At 52.2% G+C, this 25,948-nt stretch overlaps 1 protein-coding gene across 11 annotated transcripts in view; it reads left to right on the top strand.

Moving 5' to 3' along the window:
• Positions 1 to 3,585: 3,585 nt before the first annotated feature.
• Positions 3,586 to 25,948, top strand: part of Bin1 (bridging integrator 1) — a 58,612-nt gene continuing 36,249 nt past the window's right edge. For 4 of the 11 annotated variants that reach the window (XM_048442528.3, XM_048442536.3, XM_048442531.3 and 1 more), the window contains exon 1: positions 24,695 to 24,814. In XM_048442528.3, the coding sequence (XP_048298485.1) occupies positions 24,710 to 24,814 (105 nt within the window). In that variant the 5' untranslated portion in view covers positions 24,695 to 24,709. Of the gene's footprint in view, positions 3,823 to 23,260; positions 23,454 to 24,694; positions 24,815 to 25,948 lie in introns of those variants that run through there. The other 7 variants (XM_048442529.3, XM_048442530.3, XM_048442526.3 and 4 more) reach the window with 6 other exon arrangements.

Genomic DNA, 25,948 nt, shown 5'->3' with positions numbered 1-25,948 from the left:
TATGTTGGGTGGATCAACCCTGCCCGTGACTCCAGCTCCATAGGGTCTGAGACCCTCTTCTGGCTTCTGTAGGTATCTGCAATCACACGCACCCACCTGACGCATATATCCAATTTAAAATAAAACACATCTTAAACTGTTGTGAAACACAAAGTCAATTAGAAACAGGCCAGCCTTGTTCCTTTGCCCTCTAGATTCAGGTGTGCAGCACACATACTCTGCCCCAAGATTTGCTTTCTCTCCCATCATGTTGTTCTTTCCCAAACACTGTCCTCAAAAATAGCTTCCTCCGAATATTTATGTCTATAATTTATGTATGTGTGTGTTTGTGTGTATGGGTACACATGGAGACCAGACAACAACTTTGGATATCATTCCTCAAGATACCGTCTCTCTTGTCTTTGAAGACAAGATTGCTCAGTTTTACCTGAAGTTTGCTAATTTGGTTAGGATGGCACCCACCACCTCCTCCCCCCTCCCATGTATGTCTGTGTATATCTGTCTGTCTGTGTGTGGGCAAGAGGCTAACCTTGGGTATAATTCTTCAGGAGCTGTCCCTGCTGTTTTTGGGGAAAGAACTTCTTGCTGACCTGGAATTCACTACTCATCTGGGCTGGCTGGCCAAGGAGCCTGGCTCTTTTATTTGGCTTCTGGAGATGGAACTTGGGCCCTAGCCTTCTTTCTTGATGTATAGTTCTTCTGAGTCTTTGATCCTGAGCATCTAATTAATTCCTACATCTCTTTAAGGATAACATATGCATATATTTTGGTTGTGTTTTCATTTGTGATTATATCGTGGGCAGCACTTTTATATTGTTTCCCAGTTGTGAAGGATTCCTCCATGGCTCCTCTCACTGCCTTGTTGGCATAGCTGACCCTTTCCTACAGAGGAACATGTCTGCTGCTTTGTATTTTCTGCTATATTTGGAAACACCAGAAGCCCAACAAAGCAGAATCTTCCGTTCCCAGGGGCTGATTGTAATAGAATTTGACTTTTGCTCATTTCTTTCCTCAAGGAGTGTTGAAAGAAATTACTTTGACAGGCCTGGGGGTGTGGCTCATTTGGTAGAGTACTTGCCTAGTATTCATGACGCTATGGAGTCTATAAATAACACTTTATAATTGGGCACCATGTCACAGACTTGTAGTCCCAGCATTTTCAGGCAGGAGGTTGAGGCAGGAGAATCAGAAGTTCAACATCAAAGGACATAAGAGACTCCTGAGAGAGGAAGAGAGAGGGAAGGAAAGAATTACTTCTCAAAGAAGTAATTTCTTTGAGAGCATGGTAGACAATTGTAAATTAGGAAAGAGATCAAACTGGGTGGTGGCGCACGCCTTTAATCCCAACCCTCAGGAGGCAGAGGCAGGCAGATCTCTGTGACTTCAAGGCTAGTCTGATCTACAAAGTGAGTTCCAGTTATTACACTGAGAAACCCTGAAACACCAAAAAACAAACAAACAAACAAACAAAAAACCATGAGGCAAAAATATTTCAGAAGAACGCTGATTCAGAAACCCAGGCTGTTTAGATTTTGTTTGAGGGGCTCATAAATTGGGTATAAGTACATAATAAATTTGTATGTTTGTGTGTGTATGTGTGCGCATATAAATGTGGTATGTGTGTGTGCGTATGCACATGGAGATCAAAGGCCAACCTTTCTTAAGATGCTATCTTTCACTGGCCTGGAACTCAGACTCCTTCAGTCAGCCTGGCTGGCCAGCAAGCTCCAGGGATCCTCCTGCTTGTGCTTCTCAAGCCCAGGGACCACCAGTGTTCCTGAAGTGCCTGGGGGCCTACATAGGTCCTATAGTTGTAATCGTTTCCATTCACAGGGTTTGGTGCTTAGGAGGGCCGGCTCTTTGCTTGTTATATGCTATCTGTGAGACTGTTGTCAGTGACCAGCTGCTGAGCCTGCCCTTTAGACACAACAGGAAGGGATCCAGGTTGGGAAAACCAGATATAGTTAGGCAACTTCCAGGAGAGTTCCAGGGGATGAGATGGGCCATTGTGAAGGCCGGCTGAGCCATTGGTTTCTAGGCCTCAGTTTCTCCATTTGTACAAGGACTTGGTGGAGTGCCTACATGAGTGCTTCCGTCCTCCGGGGACTTCCATTATCTCTGAGACCCTGTCCTAGCTACCTTTGCTCCTCTGTCTACTGTGAGCATTCCACAGGTCTCATACCCTGGCTTCTGTCCATGCTTTTTTGGACATAGGTAGGCCCCAGGGGCACTTAGTTCATTTGAGTACTGATAATGTTCAGGGAAAAAATTTATCTGCACTGAATATCTATATTGAATTCTTTTTCCTTGTCCTTATTTCCTAGACAAAACAATATAACAGTTATTGACACAATATTTGCATATTATTAGACATTATGAGTCATCAGAAACGCTTTAAAGTATGTGGGAAATAGGTATCAGTTATATGGAAACACTCTGCCATGTGTATTTGTATTTGTTCGCATGATCCTCTCTCTCTCTTCCCCCCCCCCCCGTGTGTGTGTGTGTGTGTGTGTGTGTGTGTGTGGTGTTCACAGAGTACAGCTTGAGCTGTCCTTTTGACACAGGGTCTCTGGTTGGCTCCTAACTCCCCAAGTACAGTAGGCTTGCTGACCAGCCTGTTTCTGCTTCCCCAGGTGTCTTTTTGCATAAAAGACTTGAGTATCCTGGGAATTTTGGTGTTCCCCGAAGTTGTAGCAAGCCCCTCCCCCACTAGTGACTAAGGAGTACGTGTCATTGGATAAGTTTATCTTCACGAATACTGAATGACCCTTAATCATTTCCCTATTACCGGATTAGGCAACCCCTTCTTCCCGCCCCAACGCATTGGTTGCAAAGCCTAGGATGCAGTTACCCTCTTGGTGGTTCATTTGTAAAATGGTAATAAATTGGAGCCTCTCCCTCACTGTTTGCTGACATGTGAAATACTGCTTACCAAATCACTCATCACAATGCCAGGCGCACATTAAATATGCAGTTAAGGTTCGTTAGGATGATAGTTAAAGGCAGCCTGGAAAAAAAACTAAGTGCTTGGATGACATTGGACTAGGGATAGAGAAAGGGACAGAGAGACGTGCCCTAGGGTGCAAGAGGAGGCAGACGCCGGGCTTCCAGCGGGAGGGAAATCCCTGGAAGGGCATTTTCCCAGCCTCTGGCGACTCAGGGATTCCAGGGTCACGCAGACATCCATCCCCGCACAGTATCGTTGAATTTAGAAAGCACCCAACTCCTTCACCTGGTTACCTTTCTAGGGTTGCAGGAGGTACCTGCTTGGGAGGAGGATCGCGGTGGAGCTGAACTAAGGACAGCGTAGGTAGTTCCTACCCCCAGACGAAGTCGCCAGCACGTCCGTCCGGGGAGTCCCTGTCTCGCAGCCCCCAGCGCCCGCCCTCGCGGCTCCCTCCTCCTGCGGGTGAGGATCTGGATTCCAGAATGGCCCTTTAAAAGGCAGTGTCGTGTCCGGAGGGGGCGGGCTGGGGGCGCTGACCCGCCCGCGGCTAGTCCCTTCTCCCCGCCCCCTCCCTTCCCCCGTGGGTCCCTCCCTCTCTGGATCCCCGCGTCGCTCACTCGCTCTCCTCGCGCACGCTCCGTCTCCGTCAGTCCCCTGAGCTGTTCTAGTGCGCGGCGTGGAGCCAGAGCCCAGGCTGGTGGAGCGCCGGGGCTGGAGGCTGCGAGTGCGGCGCGCACCGCCTCCCCGCGCCATTATCCGCGCCCGCTGCGGGCGAGGCAGGCGCCGCGATGGCAGAGATGGGGAGCAAGGGGGTGACGGCGGGGAAGATCGCCAGCAACGTGCAGAAGAAGCTGACCCGAGCGCAGGAGAAGGTGAGCGACCGGTAAACCTGCCACACCTCTCACCCCTACCCCTGGGATCGAGCTGGTCACTTCCGGATGGTCGTGGCCGAGGAGCCCTCGGGCTTGGTCTCCCTGCAGTTAAGGTGTCCCCTTCTCCTCACTCGGGCTCCGGCAGAGGAGGGCGCAGCTGTCCAGCCTGTCTCCCCCCTTCCCCCACCGGTTTACACCTTCGCGGCTCCTCTGCAGAGGAGTGGAGGCCCACGCTCTGGTTTGCTTCTCGGACGCGGGGTCCACTCTCATCCTACCCTCGAGTCCAAGGGTCGGAGGCTGGGAGGTGACCCCCAGCTCTCTAGACCCACGCGGGCAATCCAGGCGGGGCTTGCATGGGGGGAGGGAGCTTGTCTCGCTGCCCCTAGGGCTGTACACGTCCCAGACTTTAAGGCTATACTTTCCCAGCTGGCTAGTGCGGGCGCCCACTGCTCTGTGCGGGCGCCCACTGCCCTCTCTTTCCTATGGCCTCTCTACCTTAGTCCCTGAAGGAGGAATTGCTTTTCTCCTTCCAGGAGGTGCCTGAGGCCTAGAAGGTCCCGCCCAGACCCGCCGGATTGCAGAGGGTTCTGCACCCCTCGCCCCAGCAGGGCTTTGGCGGTTTCAGCCGCTGGAGAGAGAGTGATGGTGGGACCTCCAGGCTAAACGGGTGGCCCAGAAGAGGGGTGTGGAGGGCGCCACAGGAAACCCTATCCCTGTTGTCTGAGAGTACTCTGGGGTTTTTGCAGGGGATGGGATCAGGGCTTCCTGGGACACCCTGATTGTGCAGGAAATGCTGGGGTTGGGGGCGGGGGTCCTTCGCTGGCCTGCCTTTTACCCCTAGCCATTCCTGGCTTATTGAATTGGATCACGCCAGCTGCTGACGCCACTTCCCCTGCCAATTCCGACTCTGAAATCTGAGATTGTACAATCTGTGTTTCTGCTAGGGATAGCCCCCCATGGCTCTAGCTGGGCCGGGGCCTGGTGGGGACAGGGACAGGCTTGCCTTCTTGTGCCAGTCTTGGGGCTGTTTATAAACAATGACTTTTGCAGCTGAGAGCAGTGAGCTCCCCAAGGATGCAGCCACGTGATATGATGGAGGGGGGGAGAGCTTCCTTAGAGCCCTCCTCCTCATCCTTGTGGTTACTAGCTAAGGAGGGGGGTGAACTATTTGAGTATGGAGAAGCTCTTGCTAATCTCCAGCTCTGGCTAGAGCGCCTTACCCCATCCAGGAGGAAAAGGAAGAGAGAGGGATTAGAGCCCTCCCCAACACCCCCCCCCCCCCAGTCTGCTGGTGGCTGGAGCAGGAGACAGATACTGCCACCCTGGCTCCCAGTGACCTAGTAATTCATTTAAGGTGCCTGGAGCCTGTTTCCCACTCCTAAAGGAAATGAATGGAAACATTGGGAGTAAGCTGAGACAAGTTCCCTGCCCTCCACTACATGAAGCCCAACTTCATGCGGCTCCGACTCCTCGCTGTTGCCTGCGGGTGTGCACCTCTGCCCAGATGCATTTTTCTAGCAGTAGGCCCCTTTGATGCAGCCTGAGGGGTTGTAAGTGTAGGCTCTGTCCCTTTCTTGTAGACGGTTCTGTATTGCTGCCATCTCTCTTTTCAGTGCCTGCAAAGAGGATTTGGGCAGTTGGCTGACAGCTGGTTGGCTATGGACCATGCCTCTAGCCAGCAGCTGGCCTTGTCTGAGCCTGGGCTTCATGGGTTTGCACTTGTCTCTTGCTCTGTGTCCCATGGGCATTAGTTAGGGACCATTTGCCCAGGGGAAGCCAAGACAGTCTGACAGGTAGCCTGAGACAGTAGCCTGTTTACCATCCTCTCCCTCCTTGGCCCTACAGACTCTTCTTCAGGAAAGCCTGTGTCTTACCTAGATACTGTCCTCTTCTGCTTAGCATCCTGGCACTTGGAACCTGCATTTGTCACAGCTTGGGTATACTGATTCGATGCCTCCCCAATATCTTCTGGTGGTCACCCATAATCTATTCAATGCTTGCTGCTAATGGGATTTTACAAGCAGTCCTGACACTGGGCCTACCTTTCTCGGTTCAATAAACTAGCCACAGGACAATTTTTATTTTGTATTGTCATAGAAGGGTGTTTTCTGAGCAAGGATGGCAGATGGAAAGGGAGACAGCTCAAGTGGAGATGTGTTTGCTAAACAAACATGAGGATCTGAGTTTGATCCCCAGAACCCATGTGTATAACTGGGCACAGGAGTGCTGTGAGTTTGTAGTTCCAGTACTGGGGAGGTGGAGACGGGAGGATCTCTGGGACTTGCCAGTCAGCCAGGTTGCTTAGATCGGCAAGCTCCAGGTTCAGCGAGAGATTCTCAACAAACAAGGTGGAGCAATTGAAGAAGAGACCCGATGTTGAGCTCTGGGCTTTACATGCAAGTGCGTACACACAGAAAAAAGAAAAGGAAAGCCTCTAGTCTATTCGCATAGAAAGAAGACCCTATTGGTTCACATTTATTTTTTCCAACTTCTCAACCCTAACAGCTATGGAGACTCAGAGAGTGACAGTAAAGTGTGGTGTGCCCTCTAGTGTCATGGGGTCACAGGACCAACTCTCCTCTGTGGCCCCTAATGGGTCTTGGGTTGCTATTTGATTCATTGCCCTGGGCAGAGTTGTACTTGTGACCCTCCTGAGTCTCCCCAGTTCTGGTGGGTGTTTAGTGGATGTTTATGAATGAATGTGGGTCCTTGGGTGCTTGGTCTTGCAGCCCCGACTGGCCCAGACCTGGGAGCGAGCTGGTTGTATTCTTTCCTACTTTCCTGCCTGCACACATGCCAGGCGCCTTGTCCCAGGCTGAGTCCCTGCATGCTGCCTCAGGCAAGAAGCATGTGGCTCAGGCCTCCATGGTGCTTACTCCTGCATTGCTGCTCTGTGTCTGTAGTGAGTGTGTGTGCCTGGAGCCCAGACCCATGGGCTTCATGAGGTCATCTTCCCATTGCATTTGGCTTAGCTGACCCTCTATAAATGACTGTGTCCATTTTTGGGCCTCAGAAGGGTGACTGGGCAAAGCCATTTTAGGGTGGAGGCTGGGTCAGATGACAAGAGGATTAGAGGTTGGCGGGCAGGGCTCATTGGGGGATGGGGTAGTTGGGGAAAAGGACAGCTGGGGTGTGTGTGTGGGGGGGTGGAATCTTGCCTGCCCAAGCCCATGGCCTAGGAGTCCTCAGGGAAGAGTGTGTGAGGGAGCCTGGGCCTTGTTCTCCCAGTACTGGCTCAGTGGTTGAGCACAGGTTTTGGCGGGAATGTTTCCTTGATGGCTGTGGCTGTCCCTGAACGTGCTTGGAGGGTGGGGAGCACCAGTGGGAGTGGGAAGTCTGGGGTTGTCAGTGCACCGCACATCTCTGTCATGTGGAACAGACGCTCAGCAAAGGGGCAGCCGTGGTTATTTATAGGGCCCGGACACGTGGTGGTAGACTGCGCCATGTTGCTGTTAGGCCACCCTGACTCAGGGCAGTGGACTGCACTGTGTTCCTGTGCGTGGCCAAGGTCTCCCGTTGTGGTAGGCACGTCAGTTTCCATAGTGTGAGCTGGGCTGGAACATCAAGCTTCTGGTAGTGACCTAAAGAGTAGCTAGGCTACTTGGAGGAGCAGGTGCATAGGTCTCCTTTAACAGGATGTACTTTTGCTGCATAGACCGGACTGCCTGCTAGAATCATAAAGCCCTTGCAACTGAGGTCATCTGGGCCACTGATTTTACTTACACAGGCGTTTCCCAGTCTGAGGACCTAGCCTAAACAGCTGCCTTCCTTGCAAGGCATATTCTACAGCCCTTTTTTCTCTTGCTGTGCTTCCTTCTGCCCTGGAGAGTTGAAGGCCTGTTCTCAGTCCCCACCTCCCATGCCCCATCATGTCCTTTCCTCTCTTTCTAGAACTCTCTGCACTGGGCCTCTCTCCTTGAGCTTGGACAGGCTCTGCTGAACCTTCCAACCTAGATCAGATTTCCTAAAACTTCTTTACATAAGTGGTTGATCTTCCCTGCAGGAGTCTGCATCCGGATGGGGTGTTGAGTGATGGGGGGCAGAGTCATGGGGGATGCTCTGGAGACAGTGGTCTCAGGAAGGTGTGGGAGAGCAGTGAGCAAGTCCTTGGGATCTTCCTGAACCCCCTCAGACCTGGTGGCCTCAGCAGTACAGTGATCGTGGCAGGTGGAAGCCAGGCAATTGCTACTATACTTGGGGGTGGTGCACAAGGGGAAGCCTGCTGGAATGCCTAGGGTACAGGTATGGGCCAGGTATGGAGGGCCAGTGAGGATGGTGGGAATTTCAGTTCCTTGGAGGAGAGGGGTGGCTGGGTGAAAGCCTCAGGCCAGATTTAATTAAGTGATGCGTGCTGGGGTAAAAACAATCTGTGTACCCCAGGGGTTCTCACAGCAGCCGAGGCAGAACCAGTTTCTGCCACTTCCTTACAGATCATCTTTCGAGGTTCCCTTGTCACCTTCCTTCTCTGGCTTCTGCACTGGGTGGCCTTGGGTAAGTTCTTTCCAAGCCGTGAGGCTGGAACAGTGCTGAGAATGCTCCAGCCCCCGACTCTTGCTGTAAGTCAAGGACGTGCCTCATAGAGCTCTTTCCCCTTGAGGTTCATCTTCCATCCTGCACACCACCATGGGGCACGTGTGGGGCCTCTGGGTCCCCCTGATCGGCTGGACCGTAGTCAGGGGGCAGGTCCTCCTGGAGCCCCCGACCCACTTACGGATAAGCTGGAGATAATGGTGGCTGCTTTTCACAAGCATGTTGTGAAGAGCAGAAAGCAGTTTACAGATGCCTGCCACATAGCACATGCTTGTGAAGTACCAGCTAGGCAGGCAGACTGATAACCACAGAATCTCCTGGGAGGCGGTCTTTCCCTACAAGGCCCACTGCTCAGATCAATCCCTGGGAGTGTCCATTATAGGCTTCGGTAGACAGCTAATCCCTGCTGAGCCGCTGGCCTGTCAGAGCTTAGGATAGCAGCCCCCCTCTTTTGTGATGCACATGTACTGTGTACTATGTACATGTTTATGTGTGTGGTGCACATACATGTAAGTGGTATGTACAGGCAGAAGGCTTGGATTTAAGAAATCAGACTATTTTAGAGTTAACTAGGTCCTTACAGATAAACTCTAACCTGGGCCCCCTTCTCTAGTCTTTTGCTTCTTGGCACTGGTGAAGTGGTGATGAATTCACATACTTATTCTTCTACACAGTATGTAGCATGCACTGTGTGCTGAACATTGAGGAAGTGGGGATCAAAGCCATACCCTGTTGAGCTGGTGTCCTCGCTGGAGACATGATCACCACACAGTGGCCACAAGCAGGAGCATGTTCCTTGTAAGGAGACCTCTGCCTATGGCTAGGTTTTAGCTGAGTGTAACTACAGACGTGGATGCCTGCTTTGATGGGGGAAAGCTAGGGGAAGAATCTGGTCTCCAGGTAAGGGGCCGTGCCTAGTAGTGAGGGACTTCCTGTTGGATGTCTGCTATGTTGCATTTTCCTCTTTGGCGTGCTTCCACTGGGTCTGAAAAATGCAAAGAAAAGCAAAGCATGCTAATCCCAAAAAATTTACACCATAGCAGGGCAGGCCAGGGCAAATATGTATGTAGCCTGAGGTGGGTGTTTGTGCAGGGACGGGTGTGTGACGGTGACTGTTCAGAGTACACTTTGGGGAGCATGGGAGAGGTACCTCTGGATGGTGCCAAAGGTGTCAAAGGTGGCTTGGTCTGGAGGGGTACACTTCTGAGATCCCATGCAAGCGATGTTGCAGTAGAAGGTCACAGGCCTTGTGAACTGGGCCTGAGTCATCTCCCCACACCCACATCATGTTCCTATCCTTGGGCAAATCACAACAATCTCTGTGACCTCAGTCTTCCCCTCTGAAAAAGGGGGATGATACCTACTGCCTGGGCACTTGGGAAGTTGAAGTGGAAACCTGCGTGGGTGCTACCAGGCCAGGTGAGGCGCAGGAACCACCAGTAGGGCTGATTTCATGTCTCACTGCTCTAATACCATAGAAGGGGATTCCTTGAGGGAAAGCCTGGCACCCAGGCCTCTAAAGCTCCCTGTAACAGGCTGCCACCTCCTAACAAGGCGACTGGATTCTGCACAGGGGTTGGGGAATGGAGAAGAGAAAGCCTGCTATTCCTGCCCAAGGGAAGCTTCATCACCCATCAAGTTGATAGTAAGAGCTGTGGGTTACAGCATACCTGTGCCTTGCCATCTTTGCTGCAGTCTTGTGAGTCTCACCCAGTGAAGAAACTAAGAGGCTGGCAAAGTGGCTTGGGGCATAAAAAGGCACCTGTCATCAGCCTGACCCCCAGAGTTCTGTCCCCGATCCCTGAGGATCCCATGTGGAGGAAGAAGAGAGGGAATGTCCACATGTATGCTGTGGTGCATATGTATACATACCCATGTGGATACACATGACTAGACAAACAAATATACAGTAACATTTATTTTAAAAAGAAAGAAACTGAAGCTCGGTCCAGTGGTGGACACTTCAGACTCCGGGTCAGCCAGACTTACGGGTTCCTACTTCTCCTGCAGTCAGAAGGTGGGAGGACACATCCAGGTGAAGTGGACGTTGACCCCTGAGATGCTTGATTCTTATATAGGATGTGTTCAGGTGATGGAAGGACTGGGTTTTCAGAGCAAGACTGAGATGACAGTTAAGTCTCACAATTGAGGACAGAGTAGATCGCGCATGAGCATGTTCGTGTGCACGTGTGTGCATGTGTGTGTACCCACTTGGAGGCCAGAGAACCTTGTTTTTTGGGACAAGATGTCTCATTGGGCCTGGATCTTGCTATCAGTGAGGCCCCTGGATTTGCCTCCAGTAATGCTGGAGTTACAGGTGCCCACTGCTGTGCCCGAGTTTTACCTGGGAGCTTGGGATCTGAACTCTGATCCTTATGTTTGCATTTACCCACTGGGTCACTTCCTTGGTTCAGAAACACCCTTTCTTTCTTCCTTCCTTCCTTTCTTTCTTTCTTTCCTTCCTTCCTTCCTTCCTTCCTTCCTTCCTTCCTTCCTTCTTTCTTTCTTTCTTTCTTTCTTTCTTTCTTTCTTTTTTGCTGTTGTTCTTTGTTTTTTTTTTTTTTTTTTTTTTTTTTTTTTTTTTTTTTTTTTTTTTAAGACAGGGTTCTCTGTGTAACAGCCCTAGCTGTCCTGGAACTAGCTCTGTAGACCAGGCTAGCCTCGAACTCACAGAGATCTGCCTGCCTCTTCCTTCCAAGTGCTGGGCATGTACCACCACCACCTGGGGCAGAAACACTTTTATTCTGAATTATATATTGTATACTTTAGTTCCCAGTGTGCAGCCTGGAGAGCAGCCCCATGTCTCTGTTCTCAATGACAGGGTACTACCTCCTCTTCGCAGTGTCCAGGCCTCCAGCTCAGCACCCAGCAGGTATTCTAAGCTTGAAATCACCTCTAAAGCGCCTTAGAAAATTGATTGCAGGATACCCACCTTGCAGATGTCCAAATCCTTCAGAAGTCATGCTATGTAAATTAATGTAGTATTTGCATAGAAACTATGCACACCTTCCTACACGCTGCTAGCTGTCTCTAGATGGTTTATAATGCCCATGTTGGTGTGAGCACATGCCATATCACATATTGCTCAGGACACAACAGCAAAAAAATCAAACAAACAAGCAAACAACCATCTCTGTGTGTTCAGACACCATTTCGTCCTTTGCAGTGTTTTTGCTATTCAGTTTGTTGAATCTGTGGCTGTAGAATGGAAAGACCAGTGTCCTTACTGCAGAAGGACGCATGACATCAGACATCAGGAGACAGGGCTGACGACTGACAGGCGTGGAGGCTGACTGTGCTTCATGATGGAGACCAGGGATGCTTGCTGCAGGACGGGGCTAGGGTTAGACTGGAGGTTGCTGGTCCCACCCTACTCTGCCACGTTGGGGTAATCTAGGCCTCCCTTTCTGCATGGTAAGATGGATGAGTCAATAGCTCAGGCATGCGGTGGAGTAAAACTCACTGAAATCTCCAGTGGCTGCAGATTTGCTGCCTGGCGAAATTGTTCTTGTGACTGTTCAGGACTCTGTGTGTGTGTGTGTGTGTGTGTGTGTGTGTGTGTGTGTGTGTTGGGCCGGGGGGCTGCCTGTTTTTAGGTCAGATGACAAATAGGCCCTTGGCTTTCAGTAGAGCAATGCTGTATATGAGCAAACTTCCTAGTGACAGAGGTACCGGGTCGTGTGGACCAAGGGGTGGGGCAGTGTGATACAGCTGGTGAGCCTCCACCCTTAGACGTGATCCTTAGACTTTTTTTCTTCTTCTCCCAGGCCCTGCACCTTTGTCCCATTCCCTGCCCCAAGTGCCACAATAGATGGACTGGGGACATATCATGGGGCTTGAGGGGGAGCCTCAGACTATCTCTGGGTAGCCCCGGGAAAGGGCATTAGTGTCTCTGGTGTCCTTTGGAAGGGTGCCTGGCGGCATTGTCTTTCCACTGCAGTGAGGGCCCTGCACTAAGCTGAGCCTCAGGTCATCATGGGAGTGAGTGGGTGGCCACTGACAGCAGCTCCTACAGATTGGCTAGGGAGGTATTTTCCCTGTCAGAGCTGCTGCAAATCCTAGACCTTCTATACCACCTCAGGCTCCTCTCCTTCTGGAGCCACCCTGGCACCATGTCAGGGCCACCCCTGCGGGCTCCTCATTTTCTATGCAGCATGTCTGACCTGAATTAGACTCCGGGGAGCCTGCGGCTCTCCTCTTGGGCTGAGGTTATTTTTCTACCAGAGCACCTGGCCAGTGTAGGTCAGAGAGGGAGATTCCTGCCGTCCCCATGGAACTGCCTGCCTCTCACACAGTGCCCCCACAGGCCTGGATGATCAGGAGAGGTAGACCTGAGCTGATGTCCAGGGCAAGGTGCAGACAGGGCTGTGGGGACATACTTCTGGCAGTCGTGAAAGTAGGATTTTCAAGGCCTGTTTGAGATGGAAAGTTAATGCAATTGGGAGGCTAAGACCTGAGGCCGAGAAAAGCTAAATGGAGGCGGGGTGGGGGACTGGAAGCGGGGTGGGGGACGGAACTGTGGCTTTGCCTCAGGACTGGGTCTGACTCCTGCTTCTTGCACGTGTACGTGTGTGTGTGTGTGTGTGTGTGTGTGTGTGTGTGCGCGCGCGCGCATGCGCGCACGTGGTGGTCCTCAGCACTCTGCTGATCTTATTTTATTTTTAAATTTAACTTTTAAATTAACTATAATTAATCTCGAATGTGTGTGTGAATGTAGATTTGTGTCATGGAGCATGTGCGGAGGTGTGAAGACCGTTTTAGAGAGTTGGTTCCCACCTTCCACTTTGTTGAGGATGGACCTCTTGCGTCTGCTGCTGCCGTGTGTACTTCATGCGCTTCCAGACCATGCTCTGACCCCCCCCCCCCCCCCCGTCGATGTGCTGAGATTACAATACACACTACTATGTCAGGCTTTTTATATTCGCCCCAGGGTGTTAGATCATCAGGCTCAACTGACTATTGCCCTTAACCACTGACCCATCTTCCCGGCTCTCTCTCCCCTTGGTCTTTTGAGATAGGGTCTCTCATGGTTTGGAACTTGCCCAGTAAGCCATGCTGCCTGGCTTTTGAGCCCCAGGGATCTGCCAGAGTCCACCTCCTAGAACTGGGATTGCGAGTGTATGCATTGCATCTTGGCTCTTTTATGTGAGTTTTGGGGCATAACACCTCACCCACTGACCTGTGTTCCTGGCCTCCGGGGTCAAGACCTTAAGTTTTCTTCCTCAGGTGTAGCCGGAAACATTTCGTCTCTCCAACTTTTGGTTGCTCAACCAAACATTCACTGTTTTGGTGTCTTACTGGCTCCAGGCATGGGGATTTCAGGCCAGTTGGGACGAGGAAGTGAGCTATATATTTCTAGGGGGAGTAACTTTGGTCAGGGTAGAAATCAACTATTTCTGAGAGGCCTAAGGGCCTGGGTCAGGTGGGGCTAGTGAAAAGCTTCCTGTATTGACTTTGAGATGTTTGGTCCTGCTTATGTCTTCTTCGGGGCCTGAGGAGGGGGTGGGAAGGGGCAGGGATGTTGAAGATGGGGTGACACCAGCGGATTTGGTGAGTCGGAATGTCAGGGCCCACTCACCCTCTTTAGCAGCTGCCCAGAAGGGACTGTCCCTCACTCTTGGCTCCTGCCAGCTGTGGGCATGCCTGGCTATAGGTGAGGCTGCAGGGTGGGAGATGATGATCCTGGATTCTGTTGTGTGGAGGAGGATGGGGTAGTTGTTGGCTGGTAAGGAGGTGGAGATTTCCATGGCTGTCTGTGGTTGGAGGAACTTTGCTGGGGCTTCAGTGCCGGAAGGGGGATAGGGTGACAGGACAGCCTCGACCGGTTCAGCCCCCTTCCAACAGCTGCAGCTTCTTTCTTTGGACCTTTTTGTAAGTTCACCCTCTCCCTGGGACTTCTGCCAAGATGCCTGAGCTCTGGCAAGCAGGGGCCCTACCCCTGAGCCCTGGGCACTGGCCTGCTACCCAGAGATCTTCAGTAGACCCCATTTCTACGCTTCTAGCCTGCTGTGTTTTCCCTATTTCTTAGTTCAAGGTGGCATGAGCTATCTTGCTCCGTGTTGCACACCCTTGGGACTGGCTGAGTGTTCAGACGTGTATGATGGGTGGATGGGGCTCTGACTTAGACGGGACCCCTGGCCGGTAGAGAAGAGGAGAGTTGAAGCCGATGGGCTAAAAGGGAGGAAGAAAACGTAGAGACAGGAGAGGAGGTTTGTTCTCTGGCCTAGGGTGTGCTTGCTCTCTGAGCCCGCTTTCCTTCTAGGTGTGTGTGTGGGGGGGGGGGGGAGAACCTGTTCCCCCACCCCGCCGTGTCCCCCGTCTCCTGACAGGACTAATCTGCTCCACCTCAGGGAGATCCCCCTGATGCTCTGCAGTTGGCCACCACTGTGGCCTTTGCTTTTCCTCTGTGCTTCTGTCAGGTTTCTAGAAACTGAACTGTGGTGCTGTGTGTGGCTCCAGGTTGGGGCTGTAGGTGGAGGAGTCAGACAGGAACACGGAGTCGATTCTTTCTTCCTCTCCTTGTCTGCTCAGGGAAGTCCTGGGATTCCCTCGATGCTGGACCTCATTCTGAGCCCAGGTTGGTTTTGCCCACTGTGTGTGTGTGTGTGTGTGTGTGTGTGTGTGTGTGTGTGCTGGGGGGGTGGAGTGTATAAATGGGACTCAGAGGGAGGACATTGGGTGTCCTTATACACCTTTCTCAGCTTTATTCCCTTGAGATAAGGTCTTTGAACTTGAGCTGGGCCAGCAGTCAGCAAGTCCAAGCATTCATTCCTCCTGTTTCTCCCGCCGCCACCCACCCAGTGCTGGAGTTAGGAATTTGAACCCAGGTCCTTACACTGTCTCCTGCTGAGCCATTTCTCAGTCCTGTCTTTGCCCACCTTCTGCTGGCCTCCTCTTGATCCAGGGAGTGAGAAGGTGGGTGAGGGAGGTGTCTACCCTAGAGCAAATGCCAGAGCTCCTCTGTTTTCAGATGAACACCTATGTGAGTTGTCTTTGTTACTGAGGCCCTGGTATGTGTTTGAGAGGTGGGGAGGGACCTTGGAGGCTGGCACTCTAGAGAAAGAGAGTGGACCCTTCACTGTGTCAGGAGTTTCACCAGGACCCTGGATCTTTCATTGACTTCGGAAGCGGGCCAGAGGAACTAAGCCCTGGGTATTCTTATGCCTAAAGGTCTCAGAGGCTCAGGACTGGATATGAGTAAAGCTGGCCTGATCCCCGAGATGGTGGTAACAGTTGGGTCAGGGTATACCCACCACCTCCATGAAGGAAAGATCGGGGACACTGTGAGTCATTAGTGACCGCCAGGAGGCTTAAAGGTAAATTTCAGCAGTGTAGGCTGACTCTTATCCTCAACTGAAGGGCAGACCCTACTTCCTATCCCTTTGACATTGAGAACAATGCTTGTGGAGCAGGACAATCCTTCACGGTAGAGCTGAGCTGTCACCGTTTGTTAGTCCAGGGCACTGAAGGTCAGGTTGTTGCCTTTTACAGGGTGCGTGGTATACCTTTGACCAGCGTGGTGTGTGTGAGACTGCTCTGTGGCCTCCGCTGGAGCTCTTGGCCTTTGTGCTCAATCCAGGCCTGGCTCCGGATCCAGATGGTGGGGCCTGAGACTCAGTGGGGAAGGAGGAAGTAAGTCAGCTTTTGCAGGGGGCCAGCCCTCAGGCCATGCAGCCAAGCCAACTCTTGGCTAAGGGCCAGCCTGTGGAATCAGTGGGGCTGCTGTCCACTCCCAGCCTCACCTTTTCTCCTGTCCCCTGCTTGGGCCCATCCTTGGGACTGGCAATTGTTGAATTTAGACAGCAGTCTTGAGGGTAGGGGCAGCTCGGGAGTGGGGCCGCCTGATAAGAGGGTGCATGAGGCTTGGCTTTGGGTTCTGGGGACAGATGCTGGGGACTCCGTGCTGCCCTGAACTCACCTCTCAGCCTTTCTACTAGTAACAGATGGTGGGACCCAGCTCTTGGCCGGGTCTACGAGAGTTCTGGAGTCATAGATGGACGTGTCTGCTCCAGTGGAGAGGGACTGGGGTGACATGCCCAGGGCTGCAGCGTAGTGACCGTCGTCTGGCTACTTTCTTGCCACTTTGTCTCTCTGAGCTGGTGGTCCCCTTAAGTGTTGAGCCCAGTGGTGCCAGGCAGTTGAGTTTGCAGTACTGTTCATGCTGGGCAGCAAGCCAGGCAGAGCTCAACCTCTCTGAGCTTTTTCTCTCCCTTCTGCTGTGGTCATTAGGACCTGGAGTGTGGAGCCTTGTGTTGGCCTCAATAAAACCACACTAGCCGCCAGAGCTGTTCCCTCCCAAACTTCCCTTGACGCGTGCATCTGGACGTAGGAGGACAATGGCTTCTCTGGCCTCTCCAGCCTCCGTTCAGCTTCCTCTTTGTCTGCCATGCTCTCTAAGCCGTGATCTTTGCCGGCACAGGAACAGCAGGGGTCTGGCTGTGCAGCCCAGGTTAGCCTTGAACTCATGGTCCTCTCACCTGAGCCTCCTGAGTGATGGCACCACAGACATGACCCCACGCCAGCGGTTATTCCCTTCTAGGGAGGAACTGTAGAAGGCTGTAAGTGAACCACGCGTTCCATAGTTTATTCTGTCGTGTGTGTGTGTGTGTGTGTGTGTTTTCACATCTGTGTGTATGCATGCATGTGTAGGTCAAAAGTCAACCTCAGGTGTCACTTCTCAGGCACTGTGATTTTGAGACAGAATTTCTCACTGGCCGGGAGCCCTCTGACCCAGCTAAGCTGACTGATTAGTGAGGTCCACAGACCTCCCTCTTCTGGGATTACTGGCATGTACTACGCTGCCATATAGTTTTGGGGGAGAGGGTCGGTTGACAGGTCTTCGTATTTGCAAGGCAAACACTTCACCTACTGAGCCATCTCCCCAAGCCCCGCGATTTACTTTTGCTGTTGCTCGGAGAGGAGGAAGGAATAAGATGTTAGTCTGTTTTTATGGAATTACATGATTCCTTCTCAGAGCTTTTGTTTTTGTTTTGTAATGCCGGGAGTGGAACCCAGGGCTTCACGCCTGCTAGGCCAGTTGGTGTACTAGGCCCGTGTGTGTTCTTCCCAGCCCAGGCAGCAGGTGCTGAGGGGGTGGGAGGCGGGGCCCTAGAGGCAGATCCACCCCCGTGCTGGGCTGAGAATAACCCCACACTCGCCAGTCACATGTGTGTTGGGCCAAGGAGGGGTGGCCCTGATGATATATCTGTATAGGTGGGCACAGAACTGCAGCAGGGGTGGAGCATGTGCCTGTCAGGACCGTGCCACACCCAACAGGACAAACCCTGGGGTCACCCTGTGGCATTTACATTCCATGGCTGTGCCTGGCTGTCAGACTTTTGTCCTGGCCCTAGAGCCAGACTCCTGGGGCCCAGTCAGGGCTCCCCATAGTGGCTGCTTCTGGTTCTGCAAGGCTGCTCCCCAGAGGGATACAACTTCAAGTTTCCCTTTGGCGGGTCTTTGAAGACCTTGCCCTGTCTTATCATTGTGTGTGGCATATGCATGGAGGCCACAGTTGTCTGTCTCTCTCTACCTTATTCTTCTGAGGCAAGATCTCAATCAAACCCAGGGTGCACCTACCTCACCTGCTAACTTGCTCTGGGGATCCCCCGTGTCTGCATTCTAAGGCTGGAATTACAGGGAGCTGCAGTGCCCAGCCAACAGTCGCATGGGTTCTGGGACTCTGAATTTGCAGCCCTCTTGCTTACATAACTAGCTTTTTAAGCACCAGGCTGACAGGGATCCTCTGTCTTAGCCCCTTCAGTGCTAGAATTGAAAGTATCCCACCATGCCTGTCTATGTGAGTCCTAGGGCTTGAACTTAGGTCATCATGTTTGCAAGACAACCACTTTACTAACTGAGCTATTTCTCCAACCCGCCTTACCTTTTAACCAAGGGAGCAGGGCAATGGGCTAGGGTTCTTGCGGAATCCTGAACAACTGCAACCAAGCAGGCTGCTGGAGGGAGCTTGATCTATGAGTTGTGGGTTTAGCTGGTGTCTATCCCTGAGGAAGACTAAGTGTGAGCTCAAGAGAGTCACAGAGGTGTGTGTGGACACATGTGGAGGGGCTGGGCAGGGTGGGGACTAGGTGGGCTGACTTGTGTAGAAACAATCCTACCTAGGTTACTATCAAGAAGAGGGGACAGAAATGGAACCAGCCATGACTCCAAGGTTGGGTTCTGTGACCCTGATCCTTAATGCCCCCACTTCCTGGCATCTCTGGGTACCTCACTGCTCCATGTCTCACCATCTTGGGGATGGTATTATTTCTCTAATTGCTCAAACCTGGATTCCCTCCCCCCATATCTCACCCATTATCATACCATATTTGATTATTCTCACCATTTCCTGTCTGTGTTCTGACCACTGCAGTCTTGCCCAGATGGATTCCCTGCCCGACCGTTTTGAAGAATGTCCCTGTGTGACCTGGAAGTCATGATAGAATGAAGGTCAATCAAAATCCGTTCTGATGTGTGGGACGATGGCTCAGTTGGTACAGCGGTTACTATACAGGCATGAGGACCCGAGTTCCATTCCAGAACTTAGTACTCACTGAGTACCAGCCTGAGCCTGCGGTTGGGGGATGCCCTTCTACCCCAGATACAAAGGTGTGGGCTCTACCTTGTGAGTTTCCATTCCTTTCGGTCCCTTCAGCTTTCCCTTCACTCTGATTTGGGGCCCTTCTTCCCATGTCTCTTGAGGTCCAGCTCCTCAACTTCTTCATGCCTCTTGCCATCTTCCTACGTGCCCAGAGGCAGCTGGAGAGCGCGGCAGGGGTCCCTGCTAGGAGAGGGAGTACATGCATGCTGTGTCATTTCATATCTGAGTATGAGTGCTTGGCATGGGATTGTGCTGCTTTGGGGGAGGGGCTGTCTGAGGGCTGGGGAATGTCCTGGTCTTCTAGAGCTGGGATGGAGCTCTGTCTCTGGCTTCTTCCCAGGGCCAGCGTCCCAGATACTTAGGTTGCTCTGGAAGGTAGAAGGTAGAACTAGTGGCCGACCCACCGGCGCCACTCTGCCGGAAGCACCCCGGGTTGTTCCTGGCCACAGTCTTCTCCGTCCTAGATTTGCTTTTGGAGACTGCCCCCCCCCACCCCGGTGTGGGAACTTGGGCTGTTCCTCTTTGCTAGTCCCAAGCTGGGGCAGGTGTAGGACCTTGGTCCAGCAGCCTGCAGCCCTCCCGAGAGGCCACCCCCAGCTCTGGCCTCACTCTCTTTGGTTGTTCTCTGTTCCTTCCTGTGGCAGGGGTAAGACACAGCGATCTTAATCTCTGTCTTGATCGGTTCCACAGGCCTGAACTGTCCATAGCAGGCTCAGTTGCTTTTGCTGGGGCCACTCTGAAGGGATGGAGCATGCATTAGTTAAATACGTGGCTAAAGCAGCTTCAGGAAGTAAGGGGTGATGTATCCATCACGGAGGGAAAGGCATGGCATCAGTACCATGAGACAGCTGGCCGCATTGTGTCTGCAGTCAAGAAGCAGAGAGAAATGAACGCTGGTGCTCAGCTCCCCTTCTCCTTTTCAGTCACCCCAGGACCCCACTCCCCACCCCTGCTTATGGAACGGTGCTTCCTGTATCCTAGGTAGATCTTCCCATCTTCATTAATCCAGGCTAGAAAATCCTTCAGAGACACAGACAGCTAACATGAGTCATCACAAAGTGCTTAGACCTCAGCGTCTGGACCCAGGCTCCAAGGAGAGATTGACAGAGCTCGCCTGGGCTTGGTGAGGTGAGAAGCTGCCCCTTGAGCAATGACCTGTGTGTGTGGCAAGAGCCACATCCAGGGGCCACCTGGTAATGAGGCTGTCGTCCTGGCCTGTGCAACCCTCTTTGGTGTGCCTCGGTTTCCTCTCTCACAAAATGGCTGCCATAGTCTGCTCATTCCAGAAAAGAAGAAGAGTGGACGCTGTGGTTGGAGGCGCCTCAAATGGCAGCGTAGAGCAAGGAGAGAGGCTGGCCAGGCCTTGAGCATATGGGGAAATGTGAACCCTATGGGACTCCATCACGCTTAACACAGGCCGGAGCAGCCTTTGGCCGCAGCCCCAACAGGTGCTGATGGTTCTGGGTGGCTGCTGGCCCTGCTCTGTCTCTCTTCCCACATTGACAGATCTGAGCAGCACTGGCTCATGACCACAGATCTGGCCTGTTCTGCTTAGCAATGTGGCCAGTGGTGTTGTTGCTTGCTTCCTTTTTATTACTTAAAAATTATCTTTACTATTATTATTGTGCGTGCATGCGTGTGGAGTGTGTGTGTGTGTGTGTGTGTGTGTATGTATATATGTATGTATGGAGGGCCTCCTCTCTCCTACCATGGGGTCTGGGGATTAGACTCTGGTCCTCAGGTAAGTGCTACAAGTGCTATAAGAGGTTCTTCCCATCAAGCTATCTGGTCTACCCTGGCTTGCTTTTCTTATTTCTGAAGGGAGGGTGCTTTAGTTACTCCTGTCATCGCTATGGTCAAATCCTGACAAGAAGGAGCTTAATGAAGGAAGGGTTCGTTTCAGCTTACAGTTTGAGGAGATACAGTCCATTATGGCAGGAGCACGAGGCAGCTGGTCACATGGCATCCAAAATCAGGAAGCAAGGAGAGACCAATCCTGGGGCTCAGCTCCTTTTCTCTTAAGTTCAGCACCCCAGCCTGTGGGATGGGGCTGCCCACTTTTAGGGTGAGTGTTGCCACCCAGTCTAGAAACTCACAGACACATCCAGAGGTTCACCTCCTAGGCTATTCTATATCCTGTTGAGTCGACAATACTGACCACAGCAGAGGGTGATACTCAGGCATTTGAGGCGCAAGGGAGCAAGGATTCCCAGTAGCTGTGATAAACCCACAGGGAAGAAAGCACTGATTCTGGGGTAGAGGCAGGACAGGACAGGCAGGGCCTGGATCATTTTGCGGTACTAGACAGAAGTGCCTGAAGATAAGTGGGGATATGTCGGGAGGCTCCCCTATCCACGTGTGGGACGTTTGAGCATGAAGGAATAATGATGGGAACAGATCTGTGACACAGTAAACGCAAAATGACAGCATGGGGCTCTGGCGCTGGCCTTCCCGCTGCCTTGCAGAGGTAAGCAGGGGAGCTCTTCACAGAAGGCCAGGGCACATGGTGGGGGGAGGGGCTGGGCCACAGGGACTAGTGCACCTTAGGCTTCCCTGAGCATGGAACTGGGGTAGGGGGCTGCATGGGGGAGCACCTGAAGCTAACTCAGCAGGATTAGATGGATCCTGGAGTTCCTTTCCTTCATCACAGGCCCCCTGTGCTGACTAGTTTTGTGTCAGTTTGACAAGGCTGTAGACGTTTGGAAAGAGGGAATCTCAAATGAGGAAATGTCCCCACCAGATTGGCCTGTTGGCAAGCCTGTGGGGCAATTTTTTTGACTGATGATTGGGGTGGGAGGTCCCAGCTCACTGTGTGCCACTCCTGAGTAAGTAGTTCCAGATGCTTAAGACAGCAGGCTGAGCAAGCCATGAGGAGCAAGCCCGTAAACAGCGCCCCTCCATGGCTTTTGCTTCAGTTCCTGCTTTGAGTTCTTGCCCAGACTTTTTTTTCAGTGATAGACCATGATATGGAACTGTAATCGAAATAAAGTCTTCCCACCTTAAGTTGCTTTTGATTATGGTATTTTATTACAGCGATAAAGCCTGAGACAACTCACTTTGATTACCAAAGTTGTGTGTGTGTATTTGTGTTTATGTATGTGTGTGTGTGTGTGTAGCCCAACATCATCATTTTCCTCAGTTGCTTTCCACCTTTTTTGAGCCAGGCTCACTCCTTGAACCTGGGGGTCACAGATTCTGCTACTCCAGCTCGGCAGCTGGCCCCAAACCCCAGGAATCCATCTGTCTCTGCCTCCCTAGTGCTGGAATCGTAGACATGCCCTATTACATCTTGCATTTTTTATGTGGCTGCTGTGGATCTGACCTCATGCATGTGTTTGATCCCATAAAATTGGATGTAGTAGGCACACCTGTAGTCCTAGTGCTTGGGAGGTAGAGGTACGAGGATCAGAAGTTCAAAGTTACTCTTGGCTGTATAGTGAGTTCGAGGCCAGCCTGGGCTACCTGAGATACTCTCAAAGGGGAAAAACAAACAAACAAACAAACAAACAGAAACAACAAAGGGCAAATGTGACAGGTGGGAAGGATTCCTGGTGAGTGTGGAGGAGAGTGCAGGTGTGGTGTGTTATCTGTTCAGCGTTTGCAAGGTTTCCTTCCTTCCTTCCTTCCTTCCTTCCTTCCTTCCTTCCTCTTTTTTTTCTTTGTTTTGTTTTTCAAGACATGGTTTCTTTCTAGCTTTGGAACCTGTCCTGAAACTTGCTCTGTTGACCAAGCTGGCCTCAAACTCACAGAGAATCATCTGCCTCTGCCTCTCCAGTGCTGGGATTAAAAGTGTGTGCCACCACTGTCTGGTTTTAGGTCTATTCTTTCAAAGTGAGAATTTGAGAGGCGCTATGGAGGCTGGTATGGAGCACAGGCTTTGACCCTCTCTTCCGATCAGCCTTTTTGAGTATGGGGCAGAGGGACACAGGGGAAGGCAGCCCCTGTGTTCTGAACCAAAGCTCTTGGCTTGACTGATCCCAGCTCCGTCTTCTGTGTGTGTGTGTGTGCGCGCCTGCGTGCACATGCATGTATGTGTGTGCATGCACACATGTGCAGGTGTGTGTAATGCTCAAGGGGTGCAGAGGTGAGGAAGGACCCACAGGAGAATACCCCGGAGTATCAGGGAATCAGTTTAAAACTCAGGGGTACCTGAACAGATGGAGAGACCTTTGACCTGATTCTGGGGTCCCTTCCTCATTTTTGCCTCTACAGGGGAAACCTGTCTGGTTTCTCACAGGGCCTTTGCTGCCTTCCTGTCAGCCCCAGTGTGAGTTTGTGAGGGCGAGGGCGTTAGAGTGTGCATCCTGTCTCTGCGGTCCCCAACCACAGCCTGCGCTGGGAAGAAGAAGTTCAGTGGGGAGGATGGGGAGACGCCCTCCTGATGGGGTGAAGCTTCACTCGGAGACACTTTCGTGCCGCGGCTGCAGCTCAGATGCGCCCGGAGGAGATGATGAGGAAGGTGAAGGCCTGATGGCTTTTTGAGGGTCTCGGCGTTGGAGTGGTGGGTCTTGGGAGGGGAGGTGTATGAACACATGCTCTTGTGCCTGTGTGTAGGCCTGCCTGTGTGTTAGGGTGCTGGCAAAACCGGGTGAGTAGTGGGTGGGGTCCAGTGTCTGCTTCCCATTGCGGGTGGGACTGCAGAGAACTTCAGTTTTTCTGCCTGGCCTGGGCTTTCCAGCTTCCCTTCATTTTTTTTCTCCCGGGCTTCTGGATTTGGCCCTGGATTCTGGAAACGTGCTTATTCCTACCTATTCTGTGCACGTGTGTGTGTGTGTGTGTGTGTGTGTGTGTGTGTGTGTGTGTGTACTCTACCTCTTCACTCACCAGGCTTCCCAGTATGGGAGATCGGAAACGATCTGATGCAAGTTCAAAGAAGCCTGCCCTGGGGGCTTAGCCTTCCTCCCTCTGGGATGGTGGTCATGCATTGGCATGGGGCCATAGGATGTTTGTAGGGGGACCGTGTGTGTGTGTATGTGTGTGTGTGTGTGTGTGTGTGTGTATGTTGGAGAGTTTGGCAGAATGCCTTACACACTCGGGCATGGTTGAGCCCAGAACCTCTGTACTTACTCTAGGTCACATTGGGCGTTGGGGGGCTTAGGGAGGGACTTCCTCACTTCCCAGAGGCACAGGTGGCTCCAACAGGCACTGACCTATGCCCGACACCCACCGCATCTCAGCCTTCCTAGGGGAAGTGGCTGTCTCATTTGTCCGCCGCATAAGGGTTCTGCAGCTGGATGTTGCGGAAGGAGGTCTGAAGCCATCTGTTGAGGTGAGCAGGCAGCCGCTGACAGATGCTCCAGCGCCACTCACATCTGGCCAAGAGCTGAGGATGTGAGGAAAGGAAGCTCTGATAGGAGGTGACATTGAGTGGCAGTGATAAGGCTTCCTGGCCTGCTGGCTCTGGGCCTGCTGAGTGACCTTCTGGCAAGCATATCCGCATGGAGGTGTGGCCAGTGTGGCCTTTGTTCCACATGAAAGGCTCTTCTTTGTTCATTCTGAGTGTGTGCTGCTGTCGGTGATACCAAGGTCTAGGGCTCCCTTTCCTTAGAAGTGTGAATTAGAATCTAGGTGGCACCTGCCAGGATTTCCAGGCCTGTCCTACAAGAAGGCGTTGAACCAGGAAGCCCTAGGTAGTGGTCGAGACAGACAGCTCACGAGAGAGGAAACAGGAGGCTCGGGAGGTGCAGCCGCGGTGAAGCGGCTAAGCGCTTGCTAACCCGGGTGTGGTGGTGGTCTGAGCTCAGATCACTGGGAACCATGCACAGCCTGCGTCTGCGATACCAGCACGCTATGGCTAGAGCAGAGGTGGAGACTGGAAGGTTTCTGGAAGTTCCTGGGCTTAGTCTGGCATCCAGACATGGAGTAAGTCAGGTCCTGAGGACTTGCAGGGCTAGCGGTTTAGCCACTGAGCCGTTTCCCCAGCCTCTCACATGTCTGTCTGATGCTTCTGGAATCTTCTTCTCTGCTCTAGTCTCCTACTTCTCCTGTTGGGTATAGAACTCTGGATACCCGGGTGCCACTGAAGCCACTGTCACCCTCCCCTTCTCATCCTTCACGGCTCAGCTTAGTCTCTTGGGCTCCTCCTCTCCTGGTTCAGGTTGCTGTAGATACTGGGGACCACTGCCCTGTGTCTGTGAGCTCAGCACAGGAGATGCCAATGATGAATGGGCTTTGTCAGTGTGTATGTGTGTGTGCGTGTGTGTGCATGTGTGTGTGGAAACATATGTGTCTTGGTGACAGCACTGTTAGACCTAAAGTGAGTATCTTGTGTTCCTGGCCCCAGAATGGCGTGGCTGAGCAACATTCATGTTAGGGAGCTGATCGGGCACTAAAACTGGTCAGGAAGGCCTCCCTCAGTGGCCCGGATGGGATGGGGTGCCCAGTGTGGATGGTATAGCTAGGAATCTGTCGTGGTAGTTTGTCTTCCCTCCTCCTGTGAGTCCCTACAGAGTTTATACTCATGAAGCGGCCGTACAGTCGGATTATATATATAAACAATACAAGAAGAATTTGATGTTCCATCATTGTGTGTTAGTCTGGATCTATAGCTATACACCACTACATACACCACTACATATCGGTTGCTGGCCCTGCACTTGATGCACCCAGTAGCCACAAGGTCGCATTGACTCAGATCTCTGCAGTGGGGTACTTGGGTGAGGTGGGACCTGAAGGGGCTGCTTCCCTGATCCTTGACTACACCCTAGTTACTGCATTGTTCCTTACCACTGAAGAGGTGAAAGTTTACAAAGTTGTTGGTCAGGTCTACCCTTCTTATCTCTCTTCCCATTCTGTGTCCTCTAGTGACCTGGAGCCGTTAGATATCCTGCTCCCCTATAATATACTCATCCCTTGTCTCTCCTCTACCTGAGCTGCCACCGCCCCCCACGAATCTTGTCTTTCTGCCCCACCCCCTCGCTCACACATCTGAGTCACTTGTGTGGCTTTAGCAGTGCTGTAGGGCATAACATAGGTGGGGGATAATAGAGAAGGAAA

The sequence above is a fragment of the Myodes glareolus genome, chromosome 13 (genome assembly GCF_982192425.1).
Source record: "Myodes glareolus chromosome 13, mMyoGla1.1, whole genome shotgun sequence".
Taxonomy (NCBI): Eukaryota; Metazoa; Chordata; class Mammalia; order Rodentia; family Cricetidae; genus Myodes; species Myodes glareolus.
This window is presented reverse-complemented; position numbering and strand designations above follow the sequence as displayed.